General features: G+C 42.4%; 2 protein-coding genes across 6 annotated transcripts in view; one reads left to right on the top strand and one right to left on the bottom strand.

The window, feature by feature from the left end:
• Positions 1 to 23,868, bottom strand: part of RIN2 (Ras and Rab interactor 2) — a 246,307-nt gene that overhangs the window by 162,341 nt on the left and 60,098 nt on the right. For 2 of the 5 annotated variants that reach the window (XM_055372352.2, XM_055372353.2), the window contains exon 3: positions 9,665 to 9,722. The exons of the other annotated variants lie outside the window; for them this stretch is intronic. The gene's annotated coding sequence lies outside the window, so the exon portion shown is untranslated. The remainder of the gene's footprint in view (positions 1 to 9,664; positions 9,723 to 23,868) is intronic. 5 annotated transcript variants of the gene reach the window in all.
• LOC109024418 (large ribosomal subunit protein uL11-like) lies at positions 13,492 to 19,670 on the top strand. The gene has a single exon (XM_063702158.1). The coding sequence runs from the start codon at positions 18,866 to 18,868 to the stop codon at positions 19,361 to 19,363; it is 498 nt and encodes a 165-aa protein (XP_063558228.1). The 5' UTR covers positions 13,492 to 18,865; the 3' UTR covers positions 19,364 to 19,670.

Below are 23,868 nucleotides of genomic sequence, written 5' to 3'. Positions count from 1 at the left end.
ACTGTCCTCAAATACATGTATTAACATATTTTTTATAAATAGCTACTCTTTCAAATTCCTTGCAGTTCTAAGGCTTTACTGCTGCAGGAAAGGCGGGTTTCAATTTTGCATTTACAGAAGCACTTTTGATTTAAAGATACTGCTTACTCTCACTTTAAACATGTCAGTACTGTACATTTCAAATGTCCCATTGGATTTGAAGCCAAGTGTTTTAGATAGGATTCATTCAGAGGGTGAGTGGGAAAGGGGAGGACCTTGCTAGCCATATCGCACAAAGAAAAGTGGAGAGGGAAGGGGGACAGGGTTGCAAAGATGCAAGAAGAAAGGCCCAGGAGAGAAACCAGAGTTAAGAGTGGAACTAGATCCTCCAGGGGGAGGTGGTAGAGAGAAGGAAGGAAAGGATCTTCTCTAGCCAAGCAATTCTCTTAAGACAGAACAGACTCTGAGTGAGTAAATAGCCCCTGGTAGAGAAAAGCATTAAGCCAGGGACCCAGAGACATGGTGAACTCCATCACTTAGGTGGTTTTGTGACTTTGGCTGGGTTATGGAACCTCATCGAGTTTCCATGTCTTCATCTGCAAAATGTGGACAGCAGGTCCTGCTCAGTCGCCACACTGTGGCTGGTATGATACGGCGGATCTAGCTCATGAAAGCTGTAGGCAGTTTCCAGGGCATGCCCAAGGGCAAGTTATTCTCACTGCCATGAGGAGGGAGGTCCCATCCTGGCCTTTATTCATTTTCCTTCTCAAGTATTTATGCAATTACGTACCAACAAAAGGGACTTTGCGCACAGTAGCTTTTCTCACCGGTTTTGTTCCTCCCTTGGAAACCACATGGTTGTCAGGCAAAGGTTAAAGCTGACCAGGGGATCGGAACAGATGCCAGGGAGCATCCCTGAGGTGCTGAGCACTGGGGCTGCACAGACTCTGATTTGTGCTCCTCCCACTGCAGAAACAACCTCACCCAACAGTCCTGCTGGAATCCTGTTCCCAATCATCAGGTTGGTCCACTCATGGATGGATTTAAAATGATCCTAGAGGCCTCCCGGGCCATCCAGGCTGACAAGCTGGTGTTGTCAGGCCACTGGGTAGAGCTTTGGGGGCTGGAGAGGAGGCTCATGTGAAGTCTCGGGGACGCCAGTGTGTGAGGAGGCGGTGGTACCCTCAGCACCAGCCCTGCACCCAGAGTTACTTCCCACACTAGAGAAATAGACGCTGGAGTGCAGGTGTGCAGAGACTTGCCAAGCTATCCAAACAGTGCCAAACCTGTCTGCAAAAGACTCATCCAGGCCATTGGTTTAGATTTCACCACAGTTGGGAGTATGATTTCCCGTAGCCATGGGGGAAAGAGACCTGACTGGAAGCAGCCAGCTGCAGCCCCCAGCATGAATCCCAGTGAGAAAGGGAGTGGCTACAGCCACACACGATCCTCCCAGGGTCACACAGCATTATTCATAATAGCCAAAAAGTGGACCCAATCCAAATGTCTGTAAATTAATGAATGGACAAACAGAATAGTGTATGTCCATACAATGAAATATATATGTAGTTATAAAAAGGACTGAATTACTGATATGGGTTACAACATGGATGAACCTTGAATGCTAAGCGAAAAGAGACAGACACAAAAGGCCATGTGTGGTGTGATTCCATGTATACAAAATGTCCAGAACAAGTAAATGCATAGAGACAGAGAGTAGATGATGAGTGGTTTCCAGTAGCTGAGAGAGGAGGAATGAGGAAATGACTGTAAATGGTTATGAGGTTTTTTGGGGGAAATGATGGAAATGTTCTGGATAGCTGTGATGGTTGCAGAACTTTGTGTATATACTGAAAATCATTGAATTGTATGCTTTAAAGGGGTAAATTTTATAGTATGAAGATCATACTTTAATTTTCAGAAAGTACAAAAAGTAACAGTTTTATTAAAATTAACACCACTCTTAAACTTGATTGGGTAAATTAATTAATTAACCAGGCCACATCTCTCTTCCTCAAGACACAAAACAAATGCAAGCTTAGTTCACAATATCCTATGCAATGTAGTATGACTGATCTTAGACTTACTTATTGCAGAATCTGTTTAAAAAGAAGTCAGAATGTAAATAACAAAAGTTACTTCATGTTAAAAGAAGATGGAAATAGCCTTCCAATGAGAGAAGATACGTTTTTGTTTTTAAACTAAAATCTGAAGATGATTTTTTAATTAAAAAACCCTCTGATTTGAATCCTCCCTAACTCATTTTATGAGGCCAGCATCATCCTGATACCAAAGCCGGGCAGAGACACAACAAAAAAAGAGAATTTTAGACCAATATCCTTGATGAACATTGATGCAAAAATCCTCAATAACATACTGGCAAACCGAATCCAGCAGCACATCAAAAAGCTTATCCACCAAGATCAAGTGGGCTTCATCCCTGGGATGCAAGACTGGTTCAATATATGCAAATCAATAAATGTAATCCAGCATATAAACAGAACCAAAGACAAAAACCACATGATTATCTCAATAGATGCAGAAAAGGCCTTTGACAAAATTCAACAACACTTCATGCTAAAAACTCTGAATAAATTAGGTATTGATGGGATGTATCTCAAAATAATAAGAGCTATCTATGACAAACCCACAGCCAATATCATACTGAATGGGCAAAAACTGGAAGCATTCCCTTTGAAAACTGACACAAGACAGGGATGCCCTCTCTCACCACTGCTATTCAACATAGTGTTGGAAGTTCTGGCCAGGGCAATTAGGCAGGAGAAGGAAATAAAGGGTATTCAATTAGGAAAAGAGGAAGTCAAATTGTCCCTGTTTGCAGATGACATGATTGTATATCTAGAAAACCCCATTGTCTCAGCCCAAAATCTCCTTAAGCTGATAAGCAACTTCAGCAAAGTCTCAGGATACAAAATCAATGTACAAAAATCACAGGCATTCTTATACACCAATAACAGACAAACAGAGAGCCAAATCATGAGTGAACTCCCATTCACAATTGCTTCAAAGATAATAAAATACCTAGGAATCCAACTTACAAGGGATGTGAAGGACCTCTTCAAGGAGAACTACAAACCACTGCTCAATGAAATAAAAGAGGATACAAACAAATGGAAGAACATTCCATGCTCATGGGTAGGAAGAATCAATATCGTGAAAATGGCCATACTGCCCAAGGTAATTTACAGATTCAATGCCATCCCCATCAAGCTACCAATGACTTTCTTCACAGAATTGGAAAAAACTACTTTAAAGTTCATATGGAACCAAAAAAGAGCCCACATTGCGAAGTCAATGCTGAGCCAAAAGAACAAAGCTGGAGGCATCACACTACCTGACTTCAAACTATACTACAAGGCTACAGTAACCAAAACAGCATGGTACTGGTACCAAAACAGAGATATAGATCAATGGAACAGAACAGAGCCCTCAGAAATAACGCCACATATCTACAACTATCTGATCTTTGACAAACCTGAGAAAAACAAGCAATGGGGAAAGGATTCCCTATTTAATAAATGGTGCTGGGAAAACTGGCTAGCCATATGTAGAAAGCTGAAACTGGATCCCTTCCTTACACCTTATACAAAAATCAATTCAAGATGGATTAAAGACTTAAACATTAGACGTAAAACCATAAAAACCCTAGAAGAAAACCTAGGCATTACCATTCAGGACATAGGCATGGGCAAGGACTTCATGACTAAAACACCAAAAGCAATGGCAACAAAAGCCAAAATTGACAAATGGGATCTAATTAAACTAAAGAGCTTCTGCACAGCAAAAGAAACTACCATCAGAGTGAACAGGCAACCTACAAAATGGAAGAAAATTTTTGCAACCTACTCATCTGACAAAGGGCTAATATCCAGAATCTACAAAGAACTCAAACAAATTTACAAGAAAAAAACAAACAACCCCATCAAAAAGTTGGCAAAGGACATGAACAGATACTTCTCAAAAGAAGACATTTATGCAGCCAAAAAACACATGAAAAAATGCTCACCATCACTGGCCATCAGAGAAATGCAAATCAAAACCACAATGAGATACCATCTCACACCAGTTAGAATGGCAATCATAAAAAAGTCAGGAAACAACAGATGCTGGAGAGGATGTGGAGAAACAGGAACACTTTTACACTGTTGATGGGACTGTAAATTAGTTCAACCATTGTGGAAGTCAGTGTGGTGATTCCTCAGGGATCTAGAACTAGAAATACCATTTGACCCAGCCATCCCATTACTGGGTATATACCCAAAGGACTATAAATCATGCTGCTATAAAGACACATGCACACGTATGTTTATTGCGGTATTATTCACAATAGCAAAGACTTGGAACCAACCCAAATGTTCAACAATGGTAGACTGGATTAAGAAAATGTGGCACATATACACCATGGAATACTATGCAGCCATAAAAAATGATGAGTTCACGTCCTTTGTAGGGACATGGATGAAATTGGAAATCATCATTCTCACTAAACTATCGCAAGGACAAAAAACCAAACACCGCATATTCTCACTCATAGGTGGGAATTGAACAATGAGAACACATGGACACAGGAAGGGGAACATCACACTCTGGGGACTGTTGTGGGGTGGGGGGAGGGGGGAGGGATAGCATTGGGAGATATACCTAATGCTAGATGATGAGTTAGTGGGTGCAGCGCACCAGCATGGCACATGTATACATATGTAACTAACCTGCACATTGTGCACATGTACCCTAAAACTTAAAGTATAATAATAATAAATAAATAAATTTAAAAAAAAAGAAAACTAAAAAAAAAAAACCCTCTGATTTTTGTGAAGTGACTGTTTTAGCCAGATGAATAAATTACTTTCTTTTTCTTGTCCCCTCCACTCAAAATACATTTCAGATATATTATAGTTAAATCAATAAATAGTGAAACCAGATGAAAATAGAGGCATATGTCTGTCTTATCTCTGGATTAAGAAGATCATTCTCAACATTCACTCCCACAAGAAAGGAAAGGAGAGAGGGGAGGGGGAGAAAGAAAGGAAAGAAGGAAGGAGAAAGAAAGAGAGAGGGAAAGAAAGAAAGGAAAGAAAAAAGAAAGGAAAGAGAAAAAGAAAGAATCAAGGAGAAAAAGGTTGACAAATTCAATTATATTAAAAATAGTTATCTGTATATCAGCATATATAATAAACAATTAAAAAGCAAAGCAAAAGCTTGGCTTATCATTTGCTAAGAATTTATAAAAGATAATATACTTAACTTATAATGAATTTATATACAGCAATAGAAACTCTAGTATCCCAATGGTGAAATTAGAAATTTTGAATAGAAAAAACACAGGATAGAAAAGATATGTGATTAATTTGAAAATGTTGAAACTTCCTAGTAACAAAAACGCAAATTAAACTGACAACAAGAGACTATTTCTCATTTGTGAAATTAGTGAAGATTAAGAAAGAGATAATGCTTTCTTGTGGATTTCTCAGAGCCTTTATTTTCCCTGGAGGTATTTTAATTTTCTTTGAATAGTTCATGTGTATTGAGTTAATTCTCAAGTACATTATTTCCTTTTTGCTGCTATTACATGAACAGCTTCTGGGCTCACACTGAGCTGGGTTAAAACCCAAGCTGTGTAATTCACTCTGTGTGTGTGTGTGTGTGTGTGCGTGTGTGTGTGTGTGTGTGTGTGATGTTCAGTGTTACTTAATCTCTCTGAGGCTTAGTTTCCACACATATCTGCAAAATGGGGATCATTACAGTACCCATCTTACAGCAGTGTTGTATGGAAATTATATAGATAAAGCTTTAGGGGAGGTGTCTGCACATGATATACAATAAATGGTAGTTAATACAATGGCGCAGTGGCCAGGATGAGGCTCTTTCAATATCTTCCCATTCCTCTAAAATTAATTCTTGTCACTAAGACTCTGATGCATTTTTGTTGCTTTTTATAATAATGTGATTATATACCTTGAATTTGGCAAAAATCAACAAAAATTTATTTAAGAAAATAGTTAAGTTCAGCAAAATTATAGGATGTTACCTATAAATGTAAAAATCAACAGCATTATTTAATGTTAGTAATGGAACAGAAACTCATTATCTTCCTCTATCATAACAGCTACAAAAATTAAACAGATGAGAATTACATAATTCAATAAACATAAGAGCCATTCAAAATTATGTAACCCTAATAGGAGAAATGAAGAAAGATTTAGATAAATGGAGAGAGAGAGAGAGAGATCATGGTCTCCTAATTGGTAGATTAGAAATTCTATCCATGAAAATATTCTTTAATTTACTATCAATATTTAATGTAATTCCAATTAAAGTAGGGACATAACTGTGAGGAATTAAGTTAGATCTAATTAGTTCAATTCTTCTGAAGAACGAGCTGGTGATCTGTAATGAGAATTACAAATCTTTTCATGCTCTAATATTTAAGTTACTAATGTGGAAATTGAGGATTAATCCTTTAATTTAGTTTTGGTGCGATGGCATCATGAGGAACTAGTCACTTATGAATTCACTCAAATTTTAGTTAATTGAAACAAGAATTTACCTGGAAGAAATGGGGATCTCTTATGTTCAGTGTTATAATCGCTGGAGCACTCAGTGCATTAATTCTGTAACCCATTTTGCCTAGTGGTCTGCAGTCGACATGGATTGTGCAGCATCTGATGTCACCAGATGATGCCAGTTGTGGGAACAAAAGTGGCTGAGCTCAGACCACTGCTCTGTCCCTAAGTGCTTGGTGCAGAGCTCAGCTCTCCCTCTGGGATGCAGAACAGGGCGACTTATCTGGTAGCCCGGGATACCAGGTGGCCTGGCCATGCCCCAAAGGAACAAAGGCAGCCAGTCCCGGTCCTAGCACAGTGCCCAGAGCTCAGAGGAATGTGTGACAGGCAAGGACCCTGGATTCCCTCATCGACTGTCATCCTTAGAGGAGCAAGATGCACTCTCTCCTTCTGGCCAGGAATGTTTCCTTCTGTAGCTTTTCTGCAATTAAACAGGTTCATGGAGAGGAGAGATTTTTCTACTCATCCTGGTTCACTAAATGGAGTGCTTGAAAAAAAGCGTGAAAAAATTTAAGTAATTCTGAGCATCCACTCAACTTCCCATTCGTATTTGCTGTTACTTAAGCGAAGCAACGTAGGCCTGAATTTCAGGGAAGATGGCTTTTGAGATAAACTGACTTCTTTCTGTTAACTAAATATTTCCTTACCATTTGCCTTCAGGTACTGATTTATTTACCTCAGAGTATAGCTTTCTAAATGCTGATCTTTTAATTGCCTCATGTAAATGATGTGAAATTTGGTTTATTCCTTTTATAACTCAGTAGACATTTATTTATGTTCTTTTTTATCTGATCTCGTTTAAAGTAATATAATGATTGTTATTGAAGACTTTAAAATATTCTGCCCTCAAAAATTTTAATGAAGTTGAAGGCAAAAACATTTACACATGAGCACTTCAAACAATAAAGAAGATTTACATACATTCCACACACATGCTTATAGATACACACATTCACCACCACACACACACACACACACACTTATATGTATATAAACAAAACAAAGTAATGTGCTATAATTTACACAATTACTAGTGCAGACATGAAGAAAATGACAGATGCAATGTGGGAGTTAGTCTAGGAAATCCCTCCCTCCCTTCCTTCCTTCCTTCCTTCCTCCCTCCCTCCCTCCCTTCCTTTCTTCCTTCCTCCCTCTCTCCCTTTTTCTTTCTTTCTTTCCTTTCTTTCTTTTTCTCTCTCTCTTTCTTTCTCTTTTTCTCTCTCTTTTTCTTTCTGTCTTTCTCTTTCTCTCTCTCTTTTCTCTCTCCTTTCTTTCTCTTTCTTTCTCTTTACTTCCTTTCTTTCTCTTTCTCTCTCTCTTTCTTTTCTTCACAGGGTCCTGTCTGTTGCCCTGGCCGGAGCGCAGTGGCTTGCTCTTGGCTTATTGCATCCTTGACCTCCTGGATCCTCCTGCCTCATTCTCTCAAAGTGCTGGGATTGCAGGTGTGAGCCACTGTGCCTGGCCTAGAGTCAAGTTTTAAAGAGAATGGTGAACATTATTTATTATACAACTTAAAAGACAGAAGATTGGGATGTCAGGTCTACGTGTTACCACAAAAGATAAGAATAATACAAAAACAAAAGAAAAAACTAAAAAGACCAAAGATCATTCTATTTTCCTAGTTTGCATATTTATGAAATCTGAAGACTAAATACAGCCAACAGGGCCAGCCATGAGGTGCCTCCCTTCACACCAGTATTCTTGATTTGCTCCTCCACTTTTAAGGGGGCGGGAGGGCAGGAGGAGGAGCCTGTCAGGGAACCAGAGCATCGCACTGGGTGGGAGGTTGCAGCTGTGGGGCTGAATGCTGCTGCTTACTAGCTGTGCGATTTGGGTTAGGCCATTTGTCCTTCCTGTGCTTAGCAGGGTACCTGGCACCAAGCAAGTGCCCCATAAACATGGGCTATCCCTTCTCCCTGCTATTTTCACCCATAGGCAGCCTCCACTTTGGCAAAAATGGGTCCCAGTTGCATCTTCCCACTTAAGCAAAAAGCTGAATGAGGGGATGTGAATTTGCTCGTAGGTAATCTGCTGCTCATGCCAGTGGTTTATTTCATGTTCTTTATAGGTGGAATATTTAGGGAGCTGCCTATGGGCTGATCCATTAACTAGGCTCTGACAGTCTGTACTAAGGAGATTAGCAGGAGTCACTAAACGATCCATAACCATTACACACACTAGGGGAAAACCTTGCACCCAGCACAAGATCCCTCCACATTTCATGTGATGCTTAGTTGTAGGTTACCAGGCCACCGGGGGTCTCACTCACAGGGGATCCTTGTGCAGGTGATGTGGTGGAGGAAAGCTCTCAGGAGAAGGGGACGGGGACAAGCAGGAGGGGGCAGGGGAATGGGACCTCAGCAGGATGCCAACCTCAGCCTAAGCCTGCAGGGAGCTCTGGGGTTTGAACACAGATTTGGTCCTGCACTGGGGCGAGGGGACTGCACTTTTGCACCCCTGTGCTAGTCAGCCACGGGCTGTGGGCTGCCTTGCATCTCATAGGGGAGAATCTCCTGGGGAGGGAGGCCAGTTAGCAGCCACCACTCCCAACACGGTGGGGCACCAGCCCAGGCTTGAAGATCTGGTGGGGCCCCAAGCGCACTGCTACATTCACTACCCATATAGAGATACCTTCTGTTCTCTTCCTTGTGCATGTAAGACCATAAAACCAAGTAATTGAGAGCAAAATATTCTTGGCATTCTTGCTATTTTAAGAGCTCAACACGTTGTAAACAGTAACTCAGAAAAGCTGAACACAAGGGACATTTGTACTTAACTGGCTTTTAAAAAATATAGGTTTTATGTGAACACGGGAAGGGGAACAACACATACCGGGTCCTGTTGGGGAGTGGGGGAGTGAGGGGAGGAAACATAAAGGATGAGTCAATACGTTCAGCAAACCACCATGGCACACGTATACCTATGTAACAAACCTGCATGTTCTGCACGTGCATCCTGGAACTTAAAGTTAAAAAAAATATATATATATATAAATTAAACCTCTCTCTATATATATAGATATAGGTTTTATTGTAATTTTGTTTTGGCAAGGCCAGCATATCAGGAGATGATTAGCATTGAAAAGACGGTTTGTTACTCACAGATCCCAAGAGGAGGGCTTGCCACGTTGTCAGGGGCCGCACAGGGAAGCACCAGGGTCTGTTAGAGGCAGAAGGTGAGGGGTAAACTGTGGGCGGGAGCTTTCACTGTGGTTTCCGTGGGGAGGAACATGTAGGGCAGGGTAATCCGGCTTAGGAGTGGGTGGTTTGAATAATTTCATTAGGCTCTGGAGCATAGGGGCTGCTGTGGTTTGAATGTTTGTGCCTCCTTCAAAATTCATGTTAAAACTTAATCCTCAGTGCAACAGTGTTAAGAGGTGGGACCCTTAGGAGGGGAGAAGGCCATGAGGGACCTGCCCTTATGAATAGATTAGGGTCTTACCAAAGGGCTTGAGGAGGTGAGTTGGCCCTTTCTGTCCCTTCTGCTGCATGAGGACAGAGCATTCGTCCCCTCCAGAAGATGCAGCAACACCTGGAATCAGAGAGCAGCCCTCACCAGACACTGAACTTGCTGGTGTCTTCTTCTTGGACTTCCTAGACTCCAGAACTGTTAAGAATAAATGCCTATTGTTTCTAAGTTACCCAGTCTGGGGCACTGAGGGACTAAGGAAGGGGCTGTCCCTGGTTGTCTGGTACCTGGCCCCGGGGTGATCAGGGCTGGTGGGTCATGGCCCGGAGGGTGGGAGCCCATGAAAGAGGTGGCTGGGGTGTGGGCTACAGAGTGGTTGGTTTGCCTTTGAAAGGCGTGCTTGAGGGTGAGTCTTTTTTACTATTTCCAAAAATGAGCCCTGGGAGGGACAACGGGGAGCAAGAGGGAGGCAGTCTAGGGAGGTGGGGAGAGCCATCAGGCTGCCACACAGGTCTTGTCTCTGTAAAGGAGAGTGGGGAGGAAGGAAGGTTGGGGACAGCATCCTAGATTACCATGCTGGCTGAGAAAGGTTGGCAAGGCCATCTGGGAGTCACAGAGCCAGCGATGACTATCAGAGGCTGCCTGTGTCCTTGGGAATGTGCTTGCCTTAGTATCCCCACTGGGCTCAGCCACTGGCTTAGAAATTCAGTGATGGATTAGAGAGCACAGCAGGTGGTGCCCTCGGCCAGTCACGTCCCCTTTAGTTGCAAATCTGCAGATACATTCTCACCACCACACAGTGTACGGATGAAATGCATTGAAATAGGTGAAGCCCTTGGAACATTGCCAGGTACATGGCGAACACTGTGTAAGATCTGCTATCATTATTATTATAATTATTATTATTCATTGCTAGAAACATTATCTGTACGGTAGAACCAATACATGCATTTGTTTTTGTTTGTATTTTGCTTTGTAGCTATCTCCTATAGGAAGGAGAATCCATGTATTTTAAAAGTCTATGTCTAGGGTGATATGAACTATTACTATTTAACTTTCCATATATATTTATTGTATCTACTATAATAAACTTGCAGAATATAGCTCTTATATTTCTTTGTCCTCCCTGGAACACTTACTGTATATCCAAGCTCATTGTACCTGCTCAATAAATGTTTGCTAAATAAATGATGGGTTCAAATGTATCGGGGAAATTACACTGATATAATCTCAAGTACTTGATGGGCTTAACTTTATCTTTGAAATAAGTTCATAAACAATCTCGGTCTACTCTTCCTATTCAGTCATACCTATTTATTTTCCCAATACTTTAAAATAAAAAGTTTCAAACAGAGTGAAATTGAAATAATTTTTCAGTGAACACTCACATACACACCACCAAGATTTTACCGCTGACATTTTACAATATTTGTTTTATCCATATTTTTCCATCTCTACCTCCCTCTACGCATCCCTCAATCCATCTTATTTTTGGTGCATTTAAAAGAAAAACTTGGATGTCTGTACTTCCCACTAAATACTTCTAACATACATATCACTAACTAGAATTCAATTTTTTCAGGTTAAAAAATGTTAATGTAAAAATTTATGTTAAGTTTTTAGATGAACGAAACTACTTCCAAGCACCAAGTACCAGACATCTCCTTGCTGAGAGCAGTTGGCAGCTTCACATTTCTAAGGTGAATTGGGTGCCCTGGGAGGGTGGAGTATCTACCCAGAGTGTGGCATGCTGGGGCATCTGTGTACTTCTAGAAGAGGCTGATGGTCATGGGTTGGGGTCTCCCAGAAGCAGACTTGGAGACAGAATTTAGGGTACAGGAGGCTTATTAAGGAGCGCCCATGGGATCAGTGCCTGTGGAATGGGAAGGAAGCAGGAGTGGACACAGGGACGTGGAGATGAGGTTCAGGATTCAGGATGAGTCAACCTTATAGGGGTGGCCCGAGGTGGGGTGAGATGGCTATGCCATTGTACCCCCACCAGCATCAGTCGCTGGATGTGGGTATCCCTGGGCATGGCATGACCCTTGCCTAGGCAGCCCCCTTCAGCCAAGGTACCCCTGCAGGGGCTGGTGGCAGCTATAGACTCCCCATGGTCAGCATTCCCAGCAGCCGGGCAACAAGTCCCTCCTTAAGGGGGATCTGGTGGTGCATCACAGTGTCCACCATGCTAATGATACTGCATTCATTTTAGCAACACATCATGTGGCAGTTGTTCATGCTTTATTCCATAGCAACAGGAAATTCCGGCCCAACCTCATTGAGAGTCCTGGAAACTGAATGACTGGCCTTGAGTAGGTTGTGATAAACATTTGCTGGTATGTTATGCACTGTGGGACATGCCATTGGAAAGGGCTGAGGCTTGTGGCTGACGGTCATATTATTAAGGTATCCCTCATGTGGCAGTAGGACGGTACACCTGAGAGTACAGGGGGTCTTCACCAAACTGCACAAGAATGAAGCATGAAAGAGACGCCAAGAAAGGATTCCAAGGTCATGCCATGTAAGTAAAAGAAGATTTGAGGCCTGGCATAAAAGTTAATGAAAAGCTAGCTTGGATTTAGAGAACTTGGTAAAAAAAAAATGTGAAGCTAGTTAGAGAAACCAGCAATCTCATGACCTCACACAGTCATCAGGATTGGCCTTGGCTAAAAAACAAATGGTTTCATAAAAATGATATTTTAAAATGCAAATTTCATCCTACTCTCCCTTCCTTTGGAAAATATGTCTTCCTGAGGTGGACTGCTATCATTTGGGTATCCCCCAAATCTTTTGATCACAATCCGTATTTTGATAGTGTCGTTCAGGATAATTTCTGTCTTTCCAACATACGATGCAAAAATAAGACAACAGAAACCTCATTTTCTGGCCTCCTTGCTGCTGGGATATGGCTACGTGATTTAGATTCTACCACGCAGATGGGCTCCCACAAGGCTTTGTTGGGAACTGAGTGATGCAGGGAATGAGACAGAGTCAGGGGCATCATTTTGTGGTCAGGGGCCATGGCAGAGCTGGAGTTGCTCTGAGCAGCAGCCCCGAGGGGGTCTCCCAGTTCAGCAGCTTCCTGACCCCTTCCGCAGTGGCCAACCCCTTGGTGGGCTGATTCTGGTGGGCCATTCTGGGAGTCACTTGGGAAGCCCAGCCTAAACCCCACTGCTTGATCCATCCCTTGACTTTGGGAACTCTGTTCCTCAGTACCCCTCCCTGCCTAAACCAGCTAGAGGCGATTCTCTTGTATGCATCTAAAAACCCTGACCAATACATTTCCTATAGTCACAACAGTGGATTTTTGAACTTTTTAAGCCGGCACACTTTCATCAAACACAACAGCCTATAGAAGCCCAGTATACAACATAGATGATATACAAAATTGTTCTTCCCACCCTCCTCACTCTAGAGCTCTCTGTTGCTCCTGTGAACTCACCCCTGGGAGAAAGCATAGTTATTACAGAGGGTCCTTCATATACTGGATTCAATCCAGTTTTTTTTCTTTTTTTGGCTTCATCTCCTATCATGCCCCCAAAGTCCTACAAATTAATAAGTTAATCCAATTTGCAAGCACACCATACAACTTTGGGTTTCCATAACTGCTCATCTTCTCTTCTGTCTTCCTGGGATGTCTGTCATGAATAGATCTGCCAGGAAAATGCTCATGTACTCTTCAAGAACCCAATCAATCAGAACCTCCATGAACCTCTCACCCAAAGCGTCCCATCATATAGGTGGCAATTTCAGTAGCCTCTTAGCATTCATGAGCCTACTATTTCCAGAGGTAGCTATTATTCTCTGCTGAGGATCCCAGGTAACCTGCATGTTTGCTGAGGCACAAATTTGAATCATTAGTATATTAAAGGTGGTGAAATGCCCTGGCTTTTCCTTTCCTTCCACCCACCCTATCAACCAGGGCTTCACATGAGCCAAACCAAGCCTAGCAGGAAGCCAGTTAGCAAAGAGAGCCTGAGACGATGTAGCCGGTTGGACCATCCCAATGATCATACAGAGCAGAACAAGCAAAAACGGACCTAGGATGGTGGAGGAAATGATCAGCTCTGCAGAACTTCCTAGGAGTCAGCAAGATCACAGGGAATGGGACACTCGGTTAGAATGCAACCAAGAGATGGCATATTTTATCATGTTCCATTCATAAGAAACATATTTTTTCTTTTCTTTTGGAGAGTACTAAGCTGTCTCTGTTAAGTCAAGGGCAAATAAATCTATGCACCTACATAATGGTTTTCATATTAGAAGATAATGAAGATGAATGGAGGAATAGAATAAAAGTGCTACTGTGATGACAGGATGCCACAGCCCCCATCAACGCAGGAAGTGAGTGATTCATTCCTGCTGCAGAAATCAGGCAGAAAGACAGGTGGCAGACTCAGCTGTCCGCGCACATTCTCATAGTGTCTCTGTGATAAAAACCATTTCTGACACACACTTGACCTAACTTGTGGGCAGATTCAGCCCTCAGAAGGATCAGAAAGCTGTGGGTGGAGCTGCTATTCTCAACTTACTTCTGATTCACTGGGAGGAACTGATTGGGGAAGTGGGAGTGAGAGGCATTGTAAGAGGAAATTCTTATGTCATCGTTATGTTCACAAAAGCTAGGAATGGGAAACTGAGTCGTGCTGATAAATTTTGTGGTTTACAAACAGAGATTTCACAAAGTTTAAAGGAGAGTTGGAGTCTATAAAAAGTGCTCTCGTTCCCATCAAACAGAATGGGAAGTTCTTGAAAATGGGGTTCTGACGCCACAAATAAGTCAGTAGCTAAGAGGGAGAGGTATCACAAGCAGGTGTGTCTGCACCTTTGCAATGAACTCACAGCTGGGCAGCACACAAATACGGGTAAGGGCTCTAGAGGCTTAAGTGTACCCCAAACAGTGTGCTGGATCTGTGTGAATAATGCCTAGAAGCCTACAGCCCAGGAGAAGGGTATTTTACAAATAAAACAAAGCTAAATAAAACCATAAAATACCCTTTTAAAGGTACTTTTGGAACACAATGTGGTTGACTAGCAGCAAAAAAAAAAAAAAAGAAAAGCAAACCTACTAAAGTCCTTGACTATGGGAGCGATTAATTTACATCAGCTGAACACCTAAAGGCTGTAAGACAGGAAGAGGAGACCAGCATTAAAAAGCGGGACTGGATCCTGAAGTCAATTCGGCGGTCATAAGGGCGCACCTGGATCTTCTATAGGCATTTTCTTTTCCAATCTGGAGGACTCCTGTGCCACACTATGGTTATAAGTTAAATGCATGTGAGATTATTTGTGATCACCTTCAAGCACTCAGGAGAACTGAAGAGGGCTGGACAAAGCTGGTAGATAATGTTGGTCCTTGGCTTCACAAAACAGAGAAGGCAGTAGACTTCTCCAGCTATGAAGCTGTGGGCTCCAGGGCCATTTGAGCGATGATTGCTCTTGGAATTCTTTGCAAGATGGTGTATCTTAGCCAAAACGTTGTCATGCCCAGGGTCCAGTTTGGGTTCCCCAAGACAAGCTATGTCAGTTTAGCCATATTCCTTATGTACTTGGCAGGGCTATTAGACTAGAAAATTAGAAAAAGGCAGGGTGTGGTGGCTCACGCCTGTAATCCCAGCACTTTGGGAGGCCGAGGCGGGCAGATCACCTGAGGTCAGGAGTTGGAGACCAGTCTGGCCAACATGGCGAGACCCCATCTCTACTAAAAATACAAAAATTAGCTAGGTATGGTAGCACATGCCTGTAATCCCAGCTACTCGGGAGTCTGAGGCAGGAGAATCGCTTGAACCCAGGAGGCGGAGGTTGCAGTAAGCTTAGATTGCACCAGTGTACTCCAGCCTGGGCAACAAGAGCAAAACTCTGTCTCAAAAAAAAAAAAACAAAAAACCCAAAACCAAACAAATAGAAAAACCACCACCACCACCACCACCAATAACAAAAATAAAATTAGAAAAAAACTGTTGCATGGATCTGAATTTCAAATAGGGAGTTGACAAATAATGACACCTTTTTAGCAAGAAAAAAAATTTGTGCCTAAGAGGATGACAAGAAAATAGTTAAATGCCTGCACACAGGAGCCACAGTTGATGGATTACCACCAAACAGGAGTAGGCCCCAAGATTCCCTCCGTGCCTGTCCTGAGCAGGATGTTTGCTAAGAAGTTAAACCAGGATAAGGATTGAACAGAGGTTAAGCTAATAGATGACTTAAAGCAGAGAGAATGACAAATCTTATAAATCAGTGTTTCCTAAACACCAGTCATTCATGTACTGCCTTCACAATGTTTGCTGCCAAGTATCACACAGGATCGTGAATTTTCCTTAAATTTACTCTCTTTTCAACTTAAATCTATAGCAGAAGAAGCTAATGGATATGATGTGCTAATTACATCCTTGCTATGGCTCCATGACTATGAAAACAGGGAAGGGCCACCCCAGGGAATCACTAAGGGTGTGACTTTGAGCAGTTACTTAGTTACCCGTGCCTTAGTTTCCTCATCTGTAAAATGGGTATTGAATGAAATAGTTCATGAAAAAGCACTTCTTAGCACAATGTGTGTAATATAATAAATGATTAATAAATGCTAGCTATTCTCATAATTATTTATTATTAGAATTTTTTTAAAATCCTGGTTTACTAAGGTCAAGATAAAATGTATTCATGCAAATAGTCACTCACCTCCTTTTACAGAGTACATTGTTTAGAAATTATAGCATACTAAATAAATGCATGCAAAGCACTTTGCAAGTTAAATTATTGTTAAAAATATTAACCATAATAATGCATATATTAGCATGAGCAACAAAGACTGATTATAAATCATACTTTTATGCTATAAACTAAATTCATAAGAATTGAACAATGAAATAAAATTATTACAAAATGCTAATCTGAGTTCCAGCTAGAAATCTTCAGGGCTATACCTACAATGATTGTTGTAACATGCTTTGGAAAGATAGGACCAGATGAAATAATTAGGATACAAAATACAACTCAACTGGCTGAGACAACAGGCTCACAAATGAGAGTAGCAGAAATAAATGCAAAATCCTGTGAGTGGGGTTACGGAAAACATCGCTTGAGGGTGCACTGAGGCAAGGTGCAGCCTACTAGAAACACACATGATAGCGTCTTTGGTTTGAAGCTCAGTGACAGAGTTGCCCGAATCCCTGATGAGCGTTTGGGCTTATCCAAGGCAGTATCCGTATTGGTGGAAGTCCTACTCTGCGTGTCCTCAACCTTCAGTGAGAATGAAGGGCTCAGCTTAAGTGAGCACCCATGGTGGGATTTTGCAACACTGGATTGAGGTAAGGAAAGAACCCAGGAAGTGAGAGAACAGGAACCTGGCCACAAAAGGCCTAGCTGAAGGGCCTAGAAAAGTTTAGGTTAACAGAGGACTGGGAAGGGGAGAGGAGTAGGGCAGGACAGCTGTCTTCTGAAAGCGAGGCTCCATCTGCCTGGCTCAAGCTAAGAAAGACCTATCTAATGATCAGAGCTGCCCACACATGGCATGGACTGCTCTGGAGGCAGAGGGCCTCAGACAGCTGGGTGACCCTAGGACATCAACCAGGTAGCAGGGCTGCCAAGAAAGGTTTAGTCCTAGATCAGATTTCCTAGAGGCAGAGCCTGAAGTAGAGATTCAGATGCACAAGGCACATTGGGAGGGTCTTGTATGGAAGTGAGGAAGGCAGGTAGGAAAGGAGAAAGAGCAGATCAAGCCAGTGGTTGCAGGGAAAGTCTAGCCTGGTCTCATCCCCAGGGATCTCGAGAGCATGACTCACACCCCACAGTTATCCCACTGGCGGCGAGGCGAGCCATGCTGACTGTTATGCTTTGGTGCCAGTCAGTGTGTCTGAGTGTGTCCTGGGCGAGGAGGTTCTCGTGGCCTCGAGCAGGACTTGGAGAAGAGGGCCACTGAGAGCCGTCATATTCAACTCCCACCATGGCTGGAGGAGGAGATCTGGGTGGATCAGCATCCCAACAGTGATATAAGAGGGTGGCCTTCGAATGCTCCTCTCCACCTGGAAATGATCATCGGCAGGACCTAACCGAGTTTCTGTAACTAATGTCTTCAGTTCATTTTTCAAAAACTCTTCTAGACCATTTTCCTTCTCCTTGGCTCCTGTTGCGTCCCTGCCAGCCAGAACTCAGGAAAATCTCTCTTTTAGAGATTCTAAGAAGTTCCTGCAATGGTTACACAGTCCATGTCACACAGGGAGGATCCAGGTCTCAGGGGGCCTTAGATTCATTCTATTCTGGAAGCCCTCTTTAGGAGAAAGGATACGAAATTACTAATGCAAACTGCCCACAGGACTGGGAGGGATCTGGGCAGAAGAAGGGCCTTGAAGGACACGAGTGTCACTAGATACACCATAAATCTACATCTGCCTGCGTTAATTTTTGCCTTATCCACAGAATACTGTACTATTATTTAAAAACAAATATACCTAACACCTTAAATAATAATAAGGATGATGAAATCACAATTTGATGTACTAGGTACATGTATTTTGAATAATCTTAAAATAAACCCCTAAGCCCAAAAAAGATGTTCCATCTAAAATTATCTCATGTTCACTCAAGGGCACAGGTGCCTCCCGCTGATAAGGCGTGGTAGCAAACTGTGTGGGAAGCTTCCTTCTCTGCCGTAGGCTTGTTCTTACAGGAAGGAAAGGGAAAGGCCATTGGGAGGGAGCCTAGGTGAAGCTCTTGAAATAGAATCTCACTCAGGTCCAGCATGCAAATAACTTTTATACAATTAACTCATACCAGTCCCTGGGGGGCCATAGAAGCAGGCAGAGCAGCTCTCTCAGCTTTCGGCTCGGAGGAGGCCAAGGTGCAACTTTCTTCGGTCATCCTGAATCTGGGTTCATCTGACACCAGCCGCCTCCACCATGCTGCCGAAGTTCGACCCCAACGAGATCAAAGTCGTATACCTGAGGTGCACCGGAGGTGAAGTCGGTGCCACTTCTGCCCTGGCCCCCAAGATCGGCCCCCTGGGTCTGTCTCCAAAAAAGGTTGGTGATGACATTGCCAAGGCAATGGGTGACTGGAAGGGCCTGAGGATTACAGTGAAACTAACCATTCAGAACAGACAGGCCCAGATTGAGGTGGTGCCTTCTGCCTCTGCCATGATCATCAAAGCCCTCAAGGAACCACCAAGAGACAGAAAGAAACAGAAAAACATTAAACACAGTGGGAATATCACTTTTGATGAGATCGTCAACATTGCTCGACAGATGCGGCACCAATCCTTAGCCAGAGAACTCTCTGGAACCACTAAAGAGATCCTGCGGACTGCCCAGTCTGTGGGCTGTAATGTTGATGGCCGCCACCCTCATGACATCATAGATGATATCAACAGTGGTGCTGTAGAATGCCCAGTTAGTTAAGCACAAAGGAAAATATTTCAATAAAGGATCATTTGACAAAAAAAAAGAAAAAAAAAAAGAAGCAGGCAGAGCAGATGTTACCACCATTCACTCACTTGCTCAGAGAATGCCAAACAACCATGAAAGAGTAAGATGAGAACTTCATTCAGTCCTCAGATTCCAGGGCATGAACACTTTCACTACCTTCTGCTTCTTCAGCACGTTCACTGCCAGTTAGCTTTGACATTAAGGTGATAAACTTCAGCAAGCAGCAATGTCTCCTTGCTATGGCTCTATGACTATTAAACCAGGGAAGGGCCATCCCAGGGAATCACTAAAGGCGTGACTTTGAGCAGTTACTTAGTTACTCTGTGCTTTAGTTTCCTCATCTGTAAAATGGGCACTGAATAAAAACAGTCCATGAAAAAGCACTTCTTAGCACAATGTGTGTAATATGACAAATGATTAATAAATGCTAGCTATTCTAGTGATTATTATTTATTATTAGAAATATATATTTTTAAAATCCTCGTTTACTAAGTTGCTAGGCCAAAAAAAATGTATTCATGCAAATAGTCACCTCTTTTTGCAGAGTACATTGTTCAGAAATTATAGCATACTAAATAAATGCATCTGAAGCACTTTGCAAGTTAAATTATTGTTAAAAATATTAACCATAATAATGCATATATTAGCATGAGCAACAAAAAGTGACCATAAATAATTAAAACTTTACTATGTTCATCCAAATAGATGTATTTGGTGCTTTAACATCTGTATTTGTAATTGTGTGTGGGTGTGTGTGTGTGTATTTTGCTCTCATTAGTGTAAATCAGTAAGAACCTATCCTGCCTAGAAGAATAGGTGTCATTAGCAGAGGTCTTACCAGTGCTGTAAGTAATTCTAATACCGGATGGAATGAAGACATTTGGAGGGGATCAGGGAAAGATGAGCAAGAGAGCATTTAAGATGAAATCAGGATATGTTTAGAATCTATTCGTGGCTTTTGGAGCTCCTTACTTCCTGAGTCTCTTCATACAGATAATGGGCTCTTCCATCTGTTCTATCAATCCACCCTCTGAAAATTCTTGCCGTTCTTTGGATTCATCTATACTAACTTCATTTATGAGCTCTGAGAAAACACAGGAAGCCCAATCAAAAGAAAGAGTGCTGCCACTCTCATTGTTCAGATGTAGGCAGTTCTCACCCCGCTGTCTCGGTCTTGAAGAGCTAGCCAACCTGTCCCAGACCAGTCCTGCACCATTTCTAGTCTGCAGGTCTCCCAGGAAGCTCAGACCTGTGAGCCACCTAGAAACAAATACATTTGGGTCCATCTTAAAGGCTGGAACACAGATCAGAATGGACTTCATGGGTCTGAAGATTCTGGAGACAAAAATATCTTCCAAAAAGTGGGAGGAGAATGAGCCACGTTTAACTCTGGTTTCACCTTTTCAGTTCTACCTTCTGCAGCCTAAGCACTGAAGATGGGTAAAACTTGGCCCACAATTCACTCAGCCATTCTTCTACTTAACAAACATGACTGAACATCTATAATGTCCCAGGCAGTCAATGTGAGATAACAGACATGTGAAAATGCAGCCCTTTGCACCCAGACACTACCAACAAGATCACTGCTAAAACAGATCTGTGACCAGTGCAATAGGAACAGAAAACGGAAAGTGCAAGTTCTTCTGAGGGAGGCCAGAAGAGTGTTGCAGAAAAAGTAGCCTCTGAGTTAAGCCTGAAAGGATGAGTAGGCAGAGGAAGGAATTCCAGGCAGAGAGAGAGAGAGAGCAGCGTGAGGAATGGTCCCTAGAAGTGAGAAAGGAGCAAGTGCTTTGGAGAGCAACAAATCCAATACTGCCCACTATTGCTGGAGGCTCAAGTGTCCTGTGGAAGGGGAAGTGGGGCTGGACAGGGAAGATCAGATCATCCTTAGGCCATAGAGACAAATTGAGGTTTGATCCTATGGGGAATGATGGGGCCCCACTGAATACTTCTGAGTAGGAGAGTGACATTGTGGATGGCCAAGCAGGTAGGGGAATGATTGTACACATGTGAGATGAATGGAAAAGGGTGGGGCACATATGGGCGATCTATTTATGGGATACAGGATTTGAGTTTCTCTTAGGAAACTTGAGTGGATAGTGGTATAATTCACCAAAATAAGAACGTCTAGAAAGATAGAAGCTATGGTGGGAGAAAAATAAAATAGTTGAACTTTGGACCAGCTAAATTTGAGGAGCCTGTAGGTCTCCCAAGTGGAAATGACCAAAGGATAGTTGGATAGGTGAGTATGGAGCTGAGACACACAGTCAGGGGTGGAGAAACAGAGTTAAAGCGGGCAGGATCACCAGTGGATGAAACTCTTGGTAGAAAGCCAGACAGCTCGTTTAGATCAGCAGTATCAGTCTCACCTGCAGCAACGTTCTGCAGCCAATTCACACCAGCTCACACCAGCTCGCAAGAGCCAGTTACTAAATATGCAGCATATTTAGTAATTTCACATATTTACTAAATATGTGAAACCCTTGGTAGCTTGGTGGGAGTATTTACACCACATGGAAGTCAGCAAATGCTGTAAATTAGGTCTGCTTGCTCCACAACCCATCCCAGAGCTGGCTACCAGCATATGGTGCAGAAGGAATTATAAATGCAAATTATCAGGCTCCAGCCCAGACCTATCGCATCAGAAATCCTGAGGGAGTTTTCACCAGCTCCCCAGGGGACTCAGATGGGAAAGTTAGAGAACCCCAGCTAACCACAGGAAGTACATGGTCCACACTGGCCCAGGAAGACCGGCCTGGCCTGGAACCTGGTGGAAACGCACCTGAGGCTGGGCTCGCTCAGGGAGACCCCTGGCTTGCTCTTGGGGGACTCTAGACCACAGGACCCAGAAACAGACTGTTGACAATTGGCCAACATCTCTCCAAATCTGTGATAGAAGTAACATGTCCAGACCCCTTGCCCACACTTCTCGTATTTCCTAAATTATTATTTTTTGTCTGTGTTTTGAGGGGGTTTAAGGGAAAAAGTGACAATTTAAGAGTCTGTAGTGCATTACTTTACCTTTTGGTGATACGTTACAATGTTAAAATCTCAGTCACTGAGAAAGGCTACGATGGAGTCCCTTAAAACTGGCATCTGTTCATTTGCCATTTAAAATGACCTTATTTAGAATCAGGCTTTGTTTTCTGGTTTCACCTTTCAAATAAATAATCATAACGTTGGCCACTTGATCTTACCAGTCTTTGTCACAAAACAAGGTTAAAATCAACAGGATTAGCAGTAAAAGCCAATGTTGATGTGAAAATGGCAACAAATCGCCTAGAATATTAGAGACACATTTTGAGTTGTCTGTTTGAGCCTTTTAAATTTAATGAGAACCATATAATGCCATTGTTTTATTTTAATACTTTATTGATTACAGTAATTTGATACTCATCAGACCAGAAATCTTGAGTTTTTATTTGCATATGCATTTGTGTGACTTTGAGAAATTTATTAAATCTCTTTGATGACCTATACAAATTGAAAGTTTAGATTAGATGTCATCTCTGATCACTTATCACTCATAGCTATATGCTTTTGCCTTTTAAATAAAAGTGTATTTTCAGCTGGGTGTGGTGGCTCATGCCTGTAATCCCAGCATTTTGGAAGGCTGAGGCAGGAGGATCATTTGAGCTCAGGGGTTTCAGACCAGTCCAGGCAACATAGTGAGACCCCATCTCTACAAAAATAAAAGAATTAGCTAGGCATGGTGGCATGCACCTGTGGTTCCAGCTACCAGGAGGGTGAGGTGGGAAGATGGCATGAACTTGGGAGGTCGAGGTTACAGTGAGCCGTGATTGTGCCACTGCACTCTAGCCTCAGTGAGACCTTGTCTCATACATATATGATTTCAATTGTTAAATATTTTGTAAATATTAAAACAAAAGTGTATGAATAAAAGGGAAAGTCCCCTCTTGTTATGAACTGAATGTTTGTGAATACCTGTGTTAAAGCCCTAATCTCCACTGTGAAGTTATTTAGAGGTGGAATCTTTGGGAGGTAATTAGGTTTAGATGAGGTCATGAGGGTGGGGTGCTTGTGATGGGATTAGTGCCCTCAAAGAAGAGACACCAGAGAGCTTGCTGGTTCTTCTTCTCTCTGCTGTGTGAGAAGGTGACTATCTGCAAGCCAGGAAGTGGGCCCTCATCAGAGCCTGACCATGCTGGCACCTGGACCTTGGACTTCTCAGCCTTCAGAACGACAGGACATACATTTCTGTTGTTTAAGCCACCCAGCCTATGGTATTTTGTTATGGCAGCCTGAGCTAAGACATCTTCTAATCCTTTCCCACCTAGAAATAAATTTCATCAACCATTAAAGATCTGTCCTTCCAGACCCTATATGTATGCCCATGTGCACATGCACACACACATTTTTACATGAAGGGATCATATTGCACATACTGTCCTGAGATGTACATTTTACATTTGATAATATAACATGGACATCTTTTCATGTTAACACAAATATATCCA

Source organism: Gorilla gorilla, chromosome 21 (genome assembly GCF_029281585.2).
Source record: "Gorilla gorilla gorilla isolate KB3781 chromosome 21, NHGRI_mGorGor1-v2.1_pri, whole genome shotgun sequence".
In the NCBI taxonomy this organism is placed as follows: domain Eukaryota; kingdom Metazoa; phylum Chordata; class Mammalia; order Primates; family Hominidae; genus Gorilla; species Gorilla gorilla.
Note: the sequence above shows the minus strand (reverse complement) of the source record. Positions and strands in the feature narration are given on the sequence as shown.

Bases quoted from the DNA above. Each gene is read 5' to 3' on its own strand.
- LOC109024418 (XM_063702158.1), top strand. From the start codon at position 18,866: ATGCTGCCGAAGTTCGACCCCAACGAGATCAAAGTCGTATACCTGAGG.